We start from the raw sequence: 18,499 nt of genomic DNA, 5'->3' as shown, positions 1-18,499 counted from the left end.
AAATTTAGCAATTTGTATTTTATATATTAATTAACTTGCAAGAAATTGCGCGCGTTTTATAAAACTTAATTATCTCTTAAAATATTTACCTACAAATGTTTCGAGACAGAATAAAATTTTTTAAAACTTTATAGGCTTTAGCTTAAAAAAAATTAAACGTACGTATTGAATGTATAATACAATATATTAGACACAGTCGTGTTTATCGTTTAAAGATAAACTGTGCGGAATGAAGCGTTGAAATACATTCTTGCGCCGCTATACGTCGCAAATGTTGAGTTGTTGGAGATTTAACTCTAACTCAAATTTGTTATCAATTGCGATAACAAATTATTATCTGTTTTTACTTCAGTTGATGCAAAAACTTTAATATAAATTTTATATTTAAAATTTTAGTAAAAATAATTTATTATATTCCTAATATAATTATTTATTCATATATCAAATTTATATATTATAATATATATTGGATTTATATAAATAGATAAAGAATACAATTTTATGATATAGTTTTATAAATTTATTAATACAAATTTATTTTGTATTAAAAGCGTACGTGATCCAATAATACTCCTACAATCACACTTAATTAAATAAGTCCTGAATTAGATTCATCCCAGATTCGGTACGGCTTGGAACTTCATCTTTTTCGTTTGCGACACATATTCCAATTCCAATATGATCAACTCGTTCTCGCCTGTGCGAAGATACGGAGCTGGAACATACAGGGTTATTTGCGGGCCTGCCAATGGCCAGTATCTCCCGAGATTGTGACCGTTCACGAAGGCTACTCCTTTTCCCCAGCCGCTGGTATCCAGAAACGTGTCTAACGGTTGCTCGGAGATCGTGAATCGTCCACGCAGAAATACGACAATTGCGATAACAAATTATTATCTGTTTTTACTTCAGTTGATGCAAAAACTTTAATATAAATTTTATATTTAAAATTTTAGTAAAAATAATTTATTATATTCCTAATATAATTATTTATTCATACATATATTAAATTAATATTATAATATATATTAGATTTAAAAATAGAGAAATGATATAATTTTATGATATATAGTTTTATTTTAATTTATTCATGTAAATTGCAAAACCCCCCAACGCTAAAGATTCTCTTTTTCTGTGTGTGTGTCAATTTTTTCTCTAGGTACTTCAAAGTCTTATCATTTTCAATGAAGTTTGGTTAATGCTTTCTTTTCATTCTATTTCATTAATTAATTATTTTATTAACTCTGCTTTATTTTTTTGTTTAGATTTTTATCATTGTTGATTTCTTTTTTATTTTATGCGAAAGCGACATCACAATTTTTACACGTAGTGCGTGCTGAAGAACATCGCAAAGACATACTTTTTAAGACATTTTTAAGTCTTTACCAAAATACGTCTAAAAATTTTCTGAAAATTATAAGTTTTTATAAAATAATCTTTTTGGAGCACATACAGCTATTTACATTATCGACTGTAACATTTATTGATTGAAATATATAGCGTGTTCAATCTGGATGTGACATAGCTCATAAAACTATTATTATATGTTATTAGTTAAAATTTTTGGTATTCTTTTATTATTTAACAACGATACAATTAAAGCGACAGGAAATGCGTTAACAAGAAGAACGTAAAACAGGAGATGAAATTATTTGATAAATTAATATGTCAATGATTTTATATTTACATGATTTTGTTAATAACAAAAATTGATCTCAATCTATTATAATATCATATAATCTGATGTCATAATATTTTATTCATAGTCCTGCCCATAATGTGAATAAAAGGAAGAGATAATAAATTCTTTATGAAATTAAAATACTTGAAATGATATAGTTTATTTTATTTTATTCCTAATTATATCCTATTATTTTCAATTTTCAAAAATTTTCATTTTTGCTGTTCAAAGTCCTTAAACTATCTCAAAATTGTTATATACAAATGTTTTTTGATAGTTGTATAAAACAGCCTCGAAATTTTAGAGAATATATATATTTCTTAGATAACTTAACTCTCAAAACATCGTAATGTTTTCTGGATTAATATTATCAAATATTTATTACAATTGTACTAAAAAGATTTGCCAAAACATCAAATTTTAATAATGTATCCAAAAAGATTAAAATTCTTTTATTAAAACTGTAAATTTTAAATCGCTTATATCAATATTTATTAAAATATGTTTTATACAATTGCACTTTTTCGTTGGCTAATATTACAGAAAGAAATATAATATAAAGATTCATGCTACATATAGTTAGACGGTGAGGAGGTATCTAACGACGTTTAACCAGACACACGACTCGGGCATTATTATTATATAAACTCGTATCCTGGTTACACACGAGTGATTTAGAAACTTTGAGGTCATCAAGCATTTGTCGTGATGAAGGATAATTGAGATGGTAGTATAAAGATATATATCATATTCGGCAATTCTTATTAATTGGTAGGTTTCCTCATTCTTACATTTAATACAGGTTGTTACTAAAATATTCGGACAAACTTGAGACGCGACTTTTGAATTACGAGTAACACAATCACAGAGCAATAAAATTTAGGAAGATGTATGAAATCGATGATGCGCCTTGAATACTGTTATGAAAATTTTGACAATTCGTGTAACTTTGAAACTTACAAAAATCAAATCGTATCATTAAAACGCTGTAAAAACAGCGGCCGCATTGTTTCTTCGATTAGCATGCGGTGGTCAACAAATTTGCGACAATTAAGCCACTTAATGCAGATGCCACACGTGGAAATGTCTATGCCTTGTACGCATTTGGCATTCGCATACTCGCAAATATTTTTTAAAAGACTAAGTTAATTGGGGTTAATGGAGAAGCAACTGTGATGCAGCATCTTTTGCACATTTGATAATCGGGTGTATATAATATTCACGTATAATTCAGGATTAGGTAGTATGTCTTCCCAAGAAGTGTAAGAAAGCTAATTAGTTACTCTTTATAATTGGTTGTATAATTTATTTAATTATCTTTCACGAAGCAAGTAGTTTTCCTTGTTGAAAGATTTAGAACAATTAATATTTTTTATAAAAAAATGTAAAAAATATTATTGATTTTTTTGTTAATCTTAAATTGTTTTATGTAAGATAACATATATTAACTTATCAATATGTAAGTAAGAGCCTAAATAATCAAATTATCAAGTTGTGTCTCAAATAATTATCTACCTTTTATATAAAAACTGTTTTCTACATTGTATTTTATATTCTGTAATTATAATTTTTGTTAAAATGTTAAATTTTTATAATCTTATATTCCCGTGTCTCTTGATACTTTTGGTATATATATATATATATATATATATATATTATATACAATAAATATAACATAAATGAAAAAAAAATGCATTTAATTTGCAATTTTTATTATTTACGTAATCGTAATTACGTAATAGCCAAATAATAACTGAAAATAAAATATTAAAAATATACGAATACAAATATACGTTATTACACGTACACTTTGGTTCTAAAATATTCTTATCAAATATTTGTGCGCTTTTATTTGAAATATAGTATTTATGTATCTCCACATAATCTTTTTATCAGAAAAATCCAGTGTAATTTTCGGATGCGCTTTATTTCTGAAAAAAAATGGTCTCATTCAAAAAAATCAATTAGTTTTCTCTAAAAAAAAGTTTCTCTTCCTTGATGTTAAAGATTATGTAAAATTAAATTAAGAATAAGCTTATATCACTTTTTTAGATGTTTAAAGTTCAATTAGCAATAGAGTCTTTATTTTTAAGCACTTGAAACTTCGAAATTTTGATGGCATTTTCCCGAGAGAATTTCTCTCTCTGATTATAAAAAAAATTTCAAAGAAGTAGTTCAAATTTTTACAAGTTTATAATGCTAAACCGAATAAAAATTTTTAATTAACAATCGTTATCAACAAGCCTTATAATATTTATTAAACCGTATAAAAAACTCTTTAATCAGAATAAGTTTGTAAACCGATTCTCTTGTGCGTATAAACAGTGATTTCCTATTTTTTAAGTTATGAAAATAATTATTGATGATTTCGTAGAATTGTTTTGTCATTTAATTGTTTAAATTTCTTACAAGAGGCATTTTATGCGTCATTCTTTCATTCCAATGAATATTTAATATTTCCATATCGTTGTACACACAGGTATACAACCTGTATTTCTATTGACACAACTATGCATACAATGCATGTACGTGATTTCCTCGTTGAATGATTTAATGATTCGCCATTGCTTACAATTAGTTAGATTTATGTCTTAAATTATCTGGTAAAATAGAATCTTGACTATCGTACGTCTGCTGCGACTCTGATCATTAAATCCAGCATTTACGTAGTACAATAATGCGATATTACGATCAAATAATTTTTTGTTCTTATATTGTGGTAAATGGAGTTGCGGTGTAAACGCGCACATTAAAATTATCGAAATGTAAAATTGTTCTTTACTTTGAAATAATATTTCGATTCACGAATCAATATTTTGAATCACTTTTGTCGAGACATTTTGTATAAAACAATTAGTTCTTGATGCCTATTTCGGATATAATACAATCTTTTTAAACACGCGGGCACTATGATGGTTCGTGTTAAAACAGCCAAACGTTCTTTAAACAATGTAAATTGCAGATCGGTTAAATTCTCATTGACAAGAGAATATCATTCAACGGCATGTCGAGCTTATCGAATTACATTGCAAAACACTTTCTCGTATTTCAAACAATGCTAATTAATGTATTGTTTTATGCAACGCCAGTAGTTTGTGTATATAATGATTGTTGAACAATTTATGGTGCTGTGTGTATTGCGTCTAAATAAAATTTAGGATTTAAAGTTTCCTACAATTTTTCCGTCAAATTCCATTGTACAATTCTAATGTCACAATTGGATGTTTTGAAGGAAAACACATCGACGCAAAATATTGAAAATGCAACTAAAACGAGCAGATCCGGAATTAATATTCCACGATTAATTTTGCGACCGATCCGGGAAGATGCCACGGATGAGATGCACTTCTATCATCTCGCGCGCGTAAAATTGCAGGCTGCAATTCCGCTGCGTATTTTTTGCACTCCTATGTAACGGCGCCATGTCCCGACGTGACGTTTGGCGCCGGCATCCCTCCTCTTCGGTGGACAACACAAGCGGCTTGAAAGACTTTTCTTGACTTGCGTCTTCGAGTATACGATAGTCGTTACGCTTGAGCCGTCGGTTTCGCACGATTTGCAAGCGAGAATACGAACAAACTCATTTTCTAATAACGTTCTTATTAATGTGACATTACGCGAGTGCGCCAAGTCCAGCTTTCGATCTTGTAAGCCAACCGGATTTCTGAGTAATAAGCACCATTCGAATTTATGCGCTGCGTCGTTCAATCAGTATAATACATCTTATGTGCGTGACAAGTCAATATCTTTAAACATCTTTTTTTTTTTAATTTTGTCGATATCCAATAGGTTTACATAATTTAAAATTTCTTCAATACTAAGAAATTAATTTTTATCAATAATATATATCTCATATGTCAGTTTAAATAATATAAAAAAATAGAAATTTATTTTACATTATATAATTTATTATTAGAATTTGGGTTTTCCATAACTCGCGTTAATTTTAATAAAAGGTTTTCTGATATATTTTAAAAATTCATTTTTTTTTCATAAAAATGTGTCTAGGAAAAGCAATTACAATTAAATTATTTTGATATTATAATATATAATAACCAGAAATTAAAAGTTTTATTGAAGTTCTGTTAAAGTCCACTTGAAATTAATAAAAGATTAATATTCATTTATGTTCTTAAAGTTTAATTCGCATTAAATCCTCCTTTTGAATCCTCATCTTGTTTGTCGTGGAGAAATGTCGTGAAAGAATGCATATTCCTGGCAAATTATAGTTTTATGTTTCTTGCAACCTTAATTATGTATACTTAAAAAAATGCGAACTACACAGATTGGGTATGTGCAAGAAATCTGCTCAAAGTTGCAGATTTTTGTGACTACATATCGCCTGTGATTTCTGCACGTAAATCATAATTGGGCCTCAACAGGCATGATAACAGTAATAACGCGGTAATAACAGCGAAGAAAAGTTGTATCTGCGAAAGGAGTCATTGGAACACCAACATTTTCTGTGCCCTTCATAACGGGGGGTTTGCTGCTTCCTTTCCATTTCTGTTTTTTTTTCTCTTCGTTCAAGTTCAACGTCCTATCATTCTGTATGACGTATAACTATACAAATATTGATCATCGCTTTTCAAGACCTATTTTCGCGAAAAATGCGCTTTCTAATTATGTAAATCGTAATTAACTACTGTTTTATCTATGTTCTGTGCTGATATGTACTTAAGTCATAACTTATCTGATACCTAAAGAAAACTGAAAATTATCTTCGCGATTCGAATGAGATAAAAAGTAATGCTAATACAACAAGATGTGTAATTACTCGTGTAAAGCATGTATACATATGCGTGGTTTGAGAACTCTGTCATCAGTTCTGCGATTTCTATTCCGTTAGAAAAGTCGAAATGTGTTGGTACAATCACAACGAATAATAATAATTAATCTGCAAGTTATAAGCATTATACATTGATACCACACACCGGTTACTATTGAGCGAGTCGAGGAATGTCCGTTATTGCGAAAAACAATTTCTTGTTGAACTATAAGTAGGAGAGGTAGAAAAAGTAGGGGAGTAGGTGAAAGGAGAAAAGAGATTAGAAATAGAAAAATACGATCACACCACTATGTACGTGTATATAAAAATTATATCATCGTATTCATCTAAAAAATAATTGCTAACCGATATCTTCAACTTATCACTCACGTATTTATATATTTTACTATCCAATGTTACAGATATCTGAATAAAAAATAAATAAAAGTTTAGCAGAACGTGGAAGCAGACAGTGATATGAAGAAGACGAAAACAAACGCTTCCGAATATGGTACGTTTCTTGATAACAAATTAAATTAAAGCGATCACCCGATCCTATACAAAATAAGTATTAAATTCACCTGCTTATTATATTAAATCAAATTGAATACTTTGAGAAAAAAGAAAAGAAATAGAAAACAGAATCAAAGTTTTTTTCTTAGTTAATTTCATAGATTTTAACAGCACCTTAAGTTAAATTTTAAAAATGCTTTTTGTTTAGATGTTTTTATTTCTCACATTTTATTAGCTTTTTTTGTAATTATTTAATATTTTATATATAATTTTTTCTTTCGTGGAATTTTGAAAAAATAAATTTTGTCATTATACACAAATCATAGCGTACTCGAAATCAGTTTTAAAATCGTATCAAATTTAAAAAAAGGAAGTATCTTTTAAACATTTGTTTTAAACATAAAGGTATTTTTATAATAACTTCGATGTGTAAATACGGTAAAATGCGAAAGCTATGATAAACGATAGTTTATTAATAGTACATCACCTTCCTGTTTTCGCAAGGCAAAAGTCGACTCCAAATTTTGTTAAAAATTTCTCAAATTAAAATTTGAGCGGTTTATTTCGGCGCGTACATATATAATAACGTTAGGATAAATCTGTATCGCATGACTGAGACATGGCAGCTTGAAAGGCAAGACTGACCTTTCGAGTCGCCGAAGAAGGATGTCGATGTAAGTTGGAGCGCCCAAGATCGAAGGTTATCTTCTTGGTGTCTCGAGGTTAGCATTCATTTTATGGTTTATATGCACTCTCTACAGCGTTTTTCTTTTCTGCGAACTGGTTTCGTCGTCATTTACGCCGTAATACATATTTATTACATATTTCGGTTCTACTGTCAGTGATTGTCAGCAACATCAGCAAAGTATCAATTGTTGTGAGAGGCGTTTCGCATGATTACTCTCGCATACATAGCAATATCGAAGGCAATATATGTAACATTTAATTACAGAAGTGTAAAATAGTCATTAATCTTTTTATGATTTCTTTCGTTATCGGTTTTAATTTCTTCATTTTTTAACAACGTACTTAGAAACTGATTTCGGATAAATTTTTGCCGCCCTTTCCGTATATATAATATTAAAAAAAAAAGACCTTTATAATATCAAGAAAATTTATCTGTGTCGAGTATCGAGAAAATCATTTAATGCTTACTCTCAGATCTCATTACTCGGAAATGTGTATAAAAAAGAAAGAGAGAGTACTTAACTGTTTAACTTATAAATATTTATGAATCATTTGTCATGAACAAGCAAGGCTAAACTTTTTATTACGCAGCTGCTGCGCTAGACAATTGTAATTACGGGTTGATGATTTAATTTTGATTCTCTAGTACTGAACGAGGAAAATCACACATTGTTTTTCTCATCTATGAACTAATGGACTTGTCTTTTTAATTCCTATTAGATTTTCTATGTAAATAGGCGATTGTGTTTTCATACTACACATTACACACATACTTGTTACCATTTTCTGGAAACCATTATATGTGTTGACAGTCATAAATTACCTGTTGTGCAAATAAAATATGGCAAAAAGATATGTTCCTGATGTAAATGCACTTCCAATGCAGATGTATTTCAATAAAAATTGCTTAATCATAACCTAATCAATCTGATAGATTCGTAATGATAAATTCGTTTAAACGCTTACAAATTCTATTGCTCTCATTAAGTAAAAATATCTGTATTAGAAACAGATTTTCTTTTAACGAAGTGAATAATAATTTCATTCTTCGAATCAAAATGATGATTTTATACGATTTTAGACAAGATACATTTTTACAGCGGAATGTAAATATGTGTTTGTATAAATATTGCAATATTACTACATTAAATACAATTATTAAGAAGATTACAATTTTATGTTAATTTTACGCTACTACAAAAATTTCTTACTGTGGAAGTCTTTGTAATTGTATATAATCTCATATGTTGACTTTTATAATATGCGTATGCGCATCTCTTTTTTATGCAAAGCTCGACAAATAATTTTGTATTACATTACCAAATGACGTAGTTGATAGCGCCCAATTATACAAAACTGATCGAGGAGTTGTAAATCAACTTAACCATTGCATAATGCAATAAATTTGTAATTAAAATCAAGTGTAAATAATGTGCGTAATTACAACCTACACCTACAATGCGCAAAAAAATTTTTCAAAAGCGATAAAGATCATGCGGATAAAGATTCCATGCAATAAAAAATTTGCATCGTATATTTTATCACAATAAGAAAAAGAATGTGGCACGTCTTACGATTAATAATTGTATTAAGCTGCATAATTATTTATTGTCATTTGGTTTATATCGCCATATGTGAGAAACAAGAATAAGTTATGTGTAATTTATTTCTACACGTGAAAATAACAAGCCCTTCTGCAAAAACTCGCAATCGAGATCGGCATCGTAACCTAGGATAGAACCAGCAAAAACTTAAAACCTTCAATTAATAGAATTTAATGTGAGTTTGCAAATGAAAAAAAGTGTTTCCTTAAATTGCAGCACACGTGAATACCAAGCAAGTTCCTAACGGTAAGGACGATCATGTCGATTCTAACGCAAGTGTGGACGCCGTGCAGGCCGCGATCGGCAATCTCGGCAGGTGGCAAATCATCATCTGCCTGGCGATGTCTTTGGTCAAATTTCCGGTAGCGTGGCATCAATTAGCGATCGTTTTTATGGCGCCTCATCAAGATTATAACTGCACAGAACCTGCTACTACAGAAAAATATTCCAAAGACCAATGCACAGCCAATGTTAACGGCACACTGATAAAATGCACGGAATGGGAATACGATAGGACAATATTTCCCGAGACCATTATATCGCAGGTATAAGTATATCATAAGTTCGAAAATCATTGTTTTAGAACATAAACAAAAGTATTCGTGAATTTGTAAAATGTAGTCGAGCGACGAAATTCCCTTTTGTTTACCGGTTTAAAAATTTATTTAGAAAAGTAAAAAACTGTTACCGTTTCAGTGGAATCTGGTCTGTGATCGAACGCATTATGCGAATATTCAACAGTCCATTCTTATGTTTGGAATACTTCTCGGCAACATAATCTTTGGCAGTTTAGCAGACAGGCAAGTATACGTATTATTAAATATATGATCTCAAATCGTAAAACAGTTACAAAGAAATGAAAAATATACGAATATTCACAGATATGGCAGGAAAACGCCGCTGATAGTTTCTATTGTTCTTCAACTTTTGTCAGGTATTGGATGCGCCGTGGTACCTTGGTTTTACGCATTATTACTATTAAAGTTGTTAAGTGCCTTAGCCACTGGAGGCACGATGGTTACTAGTTACGTTATCTGTAAGTGTTCTTTATTTAGAAGAGTATTAAGATTACAAAAAAAAACAGACCTTGGCAATTTTTAACGGTGGAAAAAATCGTTATAAAATTTCGTTGTTATTTGTATAAAAATCAGTATTTACAATGTCAATTTAAATGTTATATTAAAAACAAATTTTTTTGCTAAATAAGATAAGTCAATACTATAAGCATTTTTAAAAACATTTTTCAGGTATGGAAATAGTAGGTACAAAATGGCGTGCTGCCATCACCGTTTTATATCAAGTTCCATTCAGTTTAGGCCATATGTCGCTGGCAGGATTCGCATTCTGGTTTCGACATTGGCAACAACTACAGATTGCCATCACACTTCCATCCATTATTCTTTTAAGTTATTGGTGGATAATACCTGAATCACCCAGATGGTTACTAGCTGTGGGAAAGCAGAGAGAAGCATGCGAGATATTGCGAAAGGGGGCCAATGTTAATAAAGTGGAAAATATAGACATTCCCGAAATAGTCAGGAAACATTGCTTGCACCAGGTAAGAGTTACAATTCTATTTATTGAAAGATTTCGACAAATAGATCCAAACGTAAGGAATATAATCAAGAAGAACAAGAAAAATTTTACAAGGAATATTAATTTCCTTTACCTCTAACATTTGCTTTTATATTTTAGAATCTTAAGAAATCTACTCTAGATTACAAGGCTTCGTTTTTCGACTTGCTTCGCATGCCGAACATGCGAGTGAAGTCAATCTCTATTTTCTTTAACTGGATGGTTTGCGGAATGGGTTTGTTTGGCATATCACAGTACATTGGCCAAGTCGGTGGCGATATTTTCATTAATTTCGCAGTATCCGGTGCCATACAGATTCCTGGGAATTTTGTCGCTTGGTGGGCAATGAATGCATTAGGTCGACGGATTACCCTAATTTGCAGCAATTCTATAAGCGGTGTAGCTTGTCTATTCTTAATCTTCGTCTCAAATGGTAAGAAACCATACATGAATTTATTGTTATTTTCTTGTAACTTTTTGATCAATGGAACGAGTTCTGCACAAAAATTATTGTTACTATATCTACTACGTTATTTCACCTTTATTTTGTAAGTGTGTCAAAGTATTTTCCGTTCTCTTAAAATCTCTCAATTTATTGGTTGACGATCTAAATTTGAATGGATCGACCAATGGACTGATGACGAAAAAAGTTCCATCTTATTGTTAAGTGGCAAAGAAAATTTACGATAAACGAGATATCTATCATATAAAATGATAAATCGTCTAAGATACATCTGTAATTCATTTTCCATAGATATGGCATGGCTAAGATTGCTCTTGGCATGCATCGGTCTTGTCGGCATGTCGGTGTCATTTACAACAGTCTACCTTTTCTCCGGAGAACTGTTTCCTACAGTCGTGAGAAACATCGGAATCGGCGCGAGTAGCATGTGTGCTAGAGTAGGCTCTATCTTAGCACCCTTTGTAGTGTCTTTGGTAAGTTTAATTATAGAGTCGATTTGTAAATGTAAATAGATGTTAACAAATGACATCTCGTTTCTCATTTACATGGAGATTTGAATTAAATTATTGTCGAAACGAAAGTCACCAGCTACTAAGTACTCTAGATTACCAATTGTAGATATTATTTTAGAATTACTTCGAAACGTGGCTATCACCCACTATATTCGGAATCTTGCCATTGATTGGGTCCTCATTATGCCTATTATTACCGGAAACTGCCGGATGTACATTACCGGAAACGCTTCAAGACGGCGAAGAATTCGGGAAGTAAGTAAAGCAAATTTTTTGCATACATAAATTGCATAAGAATTTCTTTTTGTAAGGAAAACACTTTTACAATAAGTATTATCGGTTTCTATACATGAGAATATATATATATATATATATATATATATATATATATGTATATGTATATGTATATTGCATGTAGATGAATATTGATATTTTTATGCCCTATCAATTTCCGCGTAAAAAATTTCTTTGTTTCGTAAATAATATAAATAGAACAATGACACGTGGCAAAATTGGTTCTTTATATTTTTTACGTGCAAATTATTTAAAAAAATAACTTAATATATGCTCGTATATAATACAAATATAATCTTCGTTAAAAAGATTACCGTTTACATTCAAATATGTGATGTGAGTATAATCTAAATTATAAAAGTTGTTGCTTTTTTATATGCAGGAAGCGTAAGTTGAAAGAAAAACGTGGAGATTTTGAAGCAGAAGCGACAATCTAAAGAAAAACTACCATCACATATTTCAGAAAAAGTGCGAACGCACATACACGCGCGCAAACGCGCATTGAATTAAATTATGACGAGTGACCCGAGTGTTGTTCAAGCGCTAAGATAAAGCGAACATATATATTTAGAAATTTTATTTATTATATTACGAAAGTAGTTACTTTCGTAATATTAGCAAAATTCGCTCTATGATTATTCATCTTGTTACGCATGTTTCTAACTCATATTTTTCATAATATTATAATTTCAAGCTGATATTTTATAGAAAATATTTTTAAAAAAGTATATGATAGTATTACTGCGTTTTTCAAGAAATTCTGAAGAAAGACGTAAGGTTTAGCAGCAAGTATTAATTATATATTTTTACTGCCAAACGAATAAGTATACGTATAAGTATACTTGATTAATGATTATCATGTAAGATCTTTTACTGAATGTTTATGTATATAAATAGAAATTTGTTTTTGTAAGAGAAAAGCATGTTTATTTATTAAATACTTAATAAAACTCACACACAAAAGCGACAATATTCTGTTTCCCTTAATTCTCCAAACATTATAATTGTATCTCTTTCGCGATTATCGTTATTGTCCAAAATATCTAATATCAATACTACTGATTATTTCTACTTCTCTCCACATGTAACATATTATATATATAAATGCTTGAAAAATTGATATCTTATTATTATATTCGCAAATATATACTATGTAAGATTTATTTTCCGGACTTGGCCGCAGATCGTTCTTAGAAATGGTTACGTTTGTTTTATGATTGATGAAATCCTTCCATTCAACTTGCGCAATTAAATAAATCGTGAATAATTTACGATTATCATGTAGCTATTTGTAATCTTTTAGTCTAGGAACTAAAGGTAACCTTCTCAGACAACGCGGACGCAGTTACAGTCACAATTATCGGCGATGCAGAATAAAAGAGTCGTTCAAACTTTACAAACATAATAAAATTACGTGAGCAACACAATATAATTTTAATTTGCTTAAATTAATTTACAATTTAATCACTAAAAGAATATACAAAGTTATTGCTCTAATATTAATAATTTAATTTTAATATCTGATTGTGTTACCGGAAACCACTTTGCTCTAATAATTCTGGACTTTCAGCGTTTCCTTAAAACTTTGAATGTATCATTATTATTCTTACAACGCTAGTTATGAAGAGTTTCTTACTCTATATTAAAATAAATTATAATAAATAAAACAGGACTAATATAAATCTAATAATTAATTAGAAAAGATCCCATTTTCAGTCGGACTGAATCTTGATAGCCTAATTATAATATTTCTGTGTTGTGTATTTTTTTCTAACTTTTTTCTAACTTTTTTTCTAACAGTAAACTGCGCGTTGATTACTTATAGATCTTACACAGCGATTATCAATTTTAAGTATATTATGGATTTATTGTTCTAACAAAAAACTGTAAAACCGACAAATAATCGGCGTGCAGTTTACCGAGTTGGAAAAAGTATACAAAATTTACACAGAAATATTAATATCAGTATTTGTATTTAATTTATATCTTGTCTTTATGAGACATAAACGAATTATGTGAGTTAATAATTTAGTAATGACCATTTAAAGTAAGAGTATTAGAAAAAGCATTACGGAGAGAATAAAAATAAAAGAAAGAGAAATATTTATTTGCATAAATTAGCATAAATATGCATAAAAAGAAATATATCCAAAAACAATTTTTAAAAATCTATTCAAAATTAATTGAAAAAGACGTGCATAGTTTTGTTATTAATCCGCCCATCCAAAGTTTAGACTGCATTTTTCTAATATTTTATCTAGTATCTACATATACATTTTCTTATACCAGAGTCATCGACACTTACGACTGGAAGAAGGTATAAAAGCCGATATCGATGTGTTATAGCGTCATTCTATCTTGTTTCGTTCAAGAGAAGGCCGCTTTACCAGTTTAAGCAGTGAGTATTTTAGCAATTACGTTAAGCAATCTTTGTCCATGTATTTAAAAAACAATAAGTTCATTCTTAAATATAAATCTGCAATATATAGATAATCGATAAAATTAAAGTTTTAATATAAAATTTTTGTTTAAATAAAACTTATGTAATATTAAATAAAATATTATATTTTGGTATTTTTTAATACTTAAATTTAATTCAAAACTTAATTCTGTTCGTCATCTTCAAGTGCATATAATTCAAAAATAATATTTATATTTCTACATTTTCATAAGCAGCTGCGCTACAGATTAGAATGAGAACTTGTAAATCTCTGAGAAGAACCTGTTCTTCTCAGAAAAAAAGTTGCTTCAATTTGTATCTTGCCGTAGGGAATACCTTGGTAAAAATATTCAGGCACCACCTTGTGACATTGACATGAACGCTGACATTGACATTTACAAAAGTTCTGAATCAATACCCTATTATAGATTTCTTATAGACATAACAAAGAATATTATAGATTAAATAATAGAAAATTATAAATTAATGCAAATATTCTCACTTACATCTGGTTAAAATAATCGTGAAATTTTGACTTAATTCTAAATAGTAGTGAACACAAAAAATATGCAAGTGCATATTATATAAATATTATAAAAATAGATATTCTTGATACCCATAAATATCAACATGATTTTTCTGATTTTCCAGTTTCCTGATTTTAATACGTGCATGTGCATCTCTAATAAATCATAATCATTGTTGTCATATAATCATTTTCTTCATATAAACGATATGTCTTGCAGTGATTACAAAGAATTATCTGTTAAGTGTATATTATTAGTCATATTGTATCCAATGCTTAAGAGTGATAGTCACTTGTGATTATATTATGATTGAGTATTACAGATACAGATCAACATTTAATTTCGTGTCAGAATAAATAAAAATTTATAATTATTCTTTTTCTAGTTAAAAATTATTCACTATATGCAGATATTTTTATACTTTAGTCTACAATTCTAAATTATATCGACTAAAGGTTACAGGCTACAATTACGCTTGCAATAATCGTTATTTGTACGAAGATTGATTTTTTTGCAGATATGTTCTACTTGCTGTTCCTGGCCTGCCTGGCCATGACAACCGGTCACACCTTTAATACCGTTTATTCGTGGAAGCAGGTCGAATTCACACTGCCAAATGATACCATCCGAAACGAGTACATAGCTTCCGGCAATTACATTCCGGAAAATAACATGCCATTAGGTTTGGCCATTTGGCATAAAAAAATGTTCGTCACGGTACCGCGGTGGAAGAAAGGTGTTTTAGCTACTTTAAATAGCTTTTCAATGAGCGACAACAAGCGTAAGTAAATATAGCTAAACAAAGTTTACTAAAGTACGTATAACGTACACTTGTTTTATATTGCGCAAATTTTGCGATGTATACAATGCCAAGTTTATGTTTGATATAATATTAAATTGATTATCAATTTAATCATGTGTACTATTTTCCACTTTGGCTTGAGACTGTGTTTCAACCGACATTACTCGATACGCAGTTTGTTGAGCTGGAAAAAGATGTATACGCAAAAATATTATTAAACATAAAGATCCAGTCCGACTGTTAAAAGGCGCATTTCACTATTTGTGTTATTTTCACAAATGGTCAAGTTCACTTATTATTATATCATTTTTAATAATTTATATAGACAGTCCAGCCTTAATACCGTATCCTGATCTTGAAGCAAACAACATTAGTTCCCCTGATGGCCTCGTAAACATATTCCGTCTCAGAATCGATGCTTGCGATCGTATGTGGGGTCTTGACACAGGAGTAGACGATATTTTGGGGGACTTCAAAGTCGTGCGACCGATGAGACTTATTGTTATCGATTTAAAAACAAACATGGTATTGTTTATCAAAAATTATAAATGTCTACAATCGATATTAATTCTAGAAATCTATAATCAATATGTGTTTCTATACGTCTCGAATTTGCATTGCAAGTTATTTCATTTATCCATCTGTACGCATTGCAGATTATACGTAAATATACCTTGAAAGATACGGATGTAAAACCGGAGTCTTTCATTGCCGATCTTGCGGTCGATGTTGCACCGGGACAATGCGACAAAGCATACGCGTATATGAGTGACTTAGGCAAATATGGCATAGTGGTTTACAGTTGGGAAAAGAACGATTCTTGGCGGATTAATCATCACTTCTTCCATTTCGATCCATTGAACGGTAATGTAAAAAAAACAATATATATTATCCATGCATCGTAGTTAGGATTTCAAGCCATTAATCGAAAGACTAATCTGACTAATTTTCAAAGAATAGCAGATGAGACTTTTTTTTTCGTTAAAATTTATTTTATTGTCTTGTGATAAGCTTGACTGTTTCTGGTAATTATTCTGACAGGTGACTTCAATATTAGCGGCTATAACTTCCAGTGGACTGACGGTGTTTTTGGAATGTCGTTAACGCCGATTGATACCGATGGGAATAGAATGCTTTATTTCCATTCCATGGCCGGTATCACGGAATTTTCTGTGCCTACGGATATTCTGCAGGACAATCAATTGAAAAAATCAGGGGTCTACAGCAATTTCCACATTGTTGGTACCAAGGGACCATTGACGCAAGGACCATCTTCTATTATTGACCCGAAAACATGTATTAACTATTTTGCTCAGGTAAACAGAAACGGTATCGCGTGTTGGGATATTACGAAGGAATTGAATCCGAAAACATTCAGTAAGTATTATATGATAAAATTATTAACTATATTTGTGCATTTATAAATACATATATCAATATTTTTTATAACAGAAAAATAATAACATCAACATATATCAACTTTTTATCTGATTTTCCATCTTTGTCAAGTTACTAGTAGAATCCCCTTATATATATACACGACGAAAGATTTTATAAAGTTAACTTATATTGCTATTTTTTATTAACTGATAATATTGATCATTTATCTTTCAATGCATTAAGTTTCAAAAATAATTAATATTTAGCAAGTTGCAAAATTTTACACCATTTGTATCATTCGACAAAATTTTATAATATTGGAATGATCTACAATGTAGTTCATATATTTCATCAGAGATGTCTCTAAAATCCACAAATAGCAAAGTATATATACCTTTCGTTGAAATACTCCACCATCGCTAGTTTCTATAAGCACAATTAAAAATATTTTAACAAAATTAAATAAATAATAAATAATTATAATCTATTTCACTGATATATAAATTTGAATTTTTTATGTAAAAATCACGCGTAATTTTTATTTGCAGAATTGGTGGCGCAGGACAACACAACATTAGTGTTTCCTCAGGATGTAGTTATCGATAATGAGTCTCGAAAATTATACGTGCTCTCTAATAATTTACAGAAATTTATGTATGACAGCTTCGATCCATTGACGACAAATTTTTTCATTACTTCAGCTGATCTCGACACATTAACACCTATGTGCAAAGATAATGCAGCGAAATCATAAAAGTCACGAAAAAAGACATTCTAAATTCAATTATACATATATGCATATATAACACCGTATATAATGATAAATGTACTATAAACTCTGCTTTATATTTGCAAATTGTGAAATATCGAATGTTTCTTAAGTAGTTGTATTACTCCTCTTGTATCAATGTTTGCAGATTTAATTGTAATTTTTTCTTCATTAAACGTGTCATATTATTAATTTATCATCTATGATTGACCGCCCTTCTTTTCATTAAATTAAATCAAAGAAGAGGGTTCCTATATACATAATTTTATACAAAATATTCAACTGGCCATGAAGTTCTTTCTAGCAAGTAACAGAATACATGTGTCATATAAACCCGTTAGCTTTCCTTATATATCCTCTTCGATAAAATTGATCATATGCGTTTAATTTCTCCCTCCCTCCCTCCCTTCCTCTCTCATCACGTCTTATTTCTTTCTCGCCTAGTCTTAAACATATCAGATGTAAAAAAGTTGAAGTAAAAAAGACC

At 30.0% G+C, this 18,499-nt stretch overlaps 1 protein-coding gene across 4 annotated transcripts; it reads left to right on the top strand.

Annotated features, from left to right (window-relative positions):
• The first annotated feature begins 5,168 nt into the window (after positions 1–5,168).
• On the top strand, positions 5,169–18,209 carry LOC143906006 (organic cation transporter protein-like). Of its 4 annotated transcripts, none has more exons than XM_077421734.1 (15): positions 5,169–5,325; positions 6,869–6,957; positions 9,467–9,795; positions 9,947–10,050; positions 10,132–10,286; positions 10,498–10,808; positions 10,946–11,258; positions 11,580–11,761; positions 11,919–12,055; positions 14,467–14,492; positions 15,579–15,842; positions 16,189–16,388; positions 16,520–16,727; positions 16,905–17,240; positions 17,792–18,209. In XM_077421734.1, the coding sequence occupies exons 2-15, from the start codon at positions 6,924–6,926 to the stop codon at positions 17,995–17,997; spliced, it is 2,805 nt and encodes a 934-aa protein (XP_077277860.1). In that variant the 5' UTR covers positions 5,169–5,325; positions 6,869–6,923; the 3' UTR covers positions 17,998–18,209. The 4 variants fall into 4 exon arrangements, with proteins under 4 accessions (XP_077277860.1, XP_077277869.1, XP_077277888.1 ...); XM_077421743.1 differs by having other exon boundaries at positions 5,192–5,405; XM_077421762.1 differs by lacking the exon at positions 5,169–5,325 and adding an exon at positions 7,552–7,681.
• The last annotated feature ends 290 nt before the right edge of the window (positions 18,210–18,499 follow it).

The sequence above is a fragment of the Temnothorax americanus genome, unplaced genomic scaffold (assembly GCF_048541705.1).
Source record: "Temnothorax americanus isolate GAGA-0224 unplaced genomic scaffold, ASM4854170v1 Scaffold11, whole genome shotgun sequence".
NCBI lineage: Eukaryota > Metazoa > Arthropoda > Insecta > Hymenoptera > Formicidae > Temnothorax > Temnothorax americanus.
The sequence above is the reverse complement of the archived record's forward strand: the minus strand, read 5'-3'. Positions and strand labels throughout refer to the sequence as shown.

Coding starts and splice junctions, on each gene's coding strand:
- LOC143906006 (XM_077421734.1), top strand. CDS start 6,924: ATGAAGAAGACGAAAACAAACGCTTCCGAATATG. Junction 10,809..10,945: donor GGAAACATTGCTTGCACCAG/GTAAGAGTTACA, acceptor TTTATATTTTAG/AATCTTAAGAAATCTACTCT. Junction 17,241..17,791: donor ATTGAATCCGAAAACATTCA/GTAAGTATTATA, acceptor TTTTATTTGCAG/AATTGGTGGCGCAGGACAAC.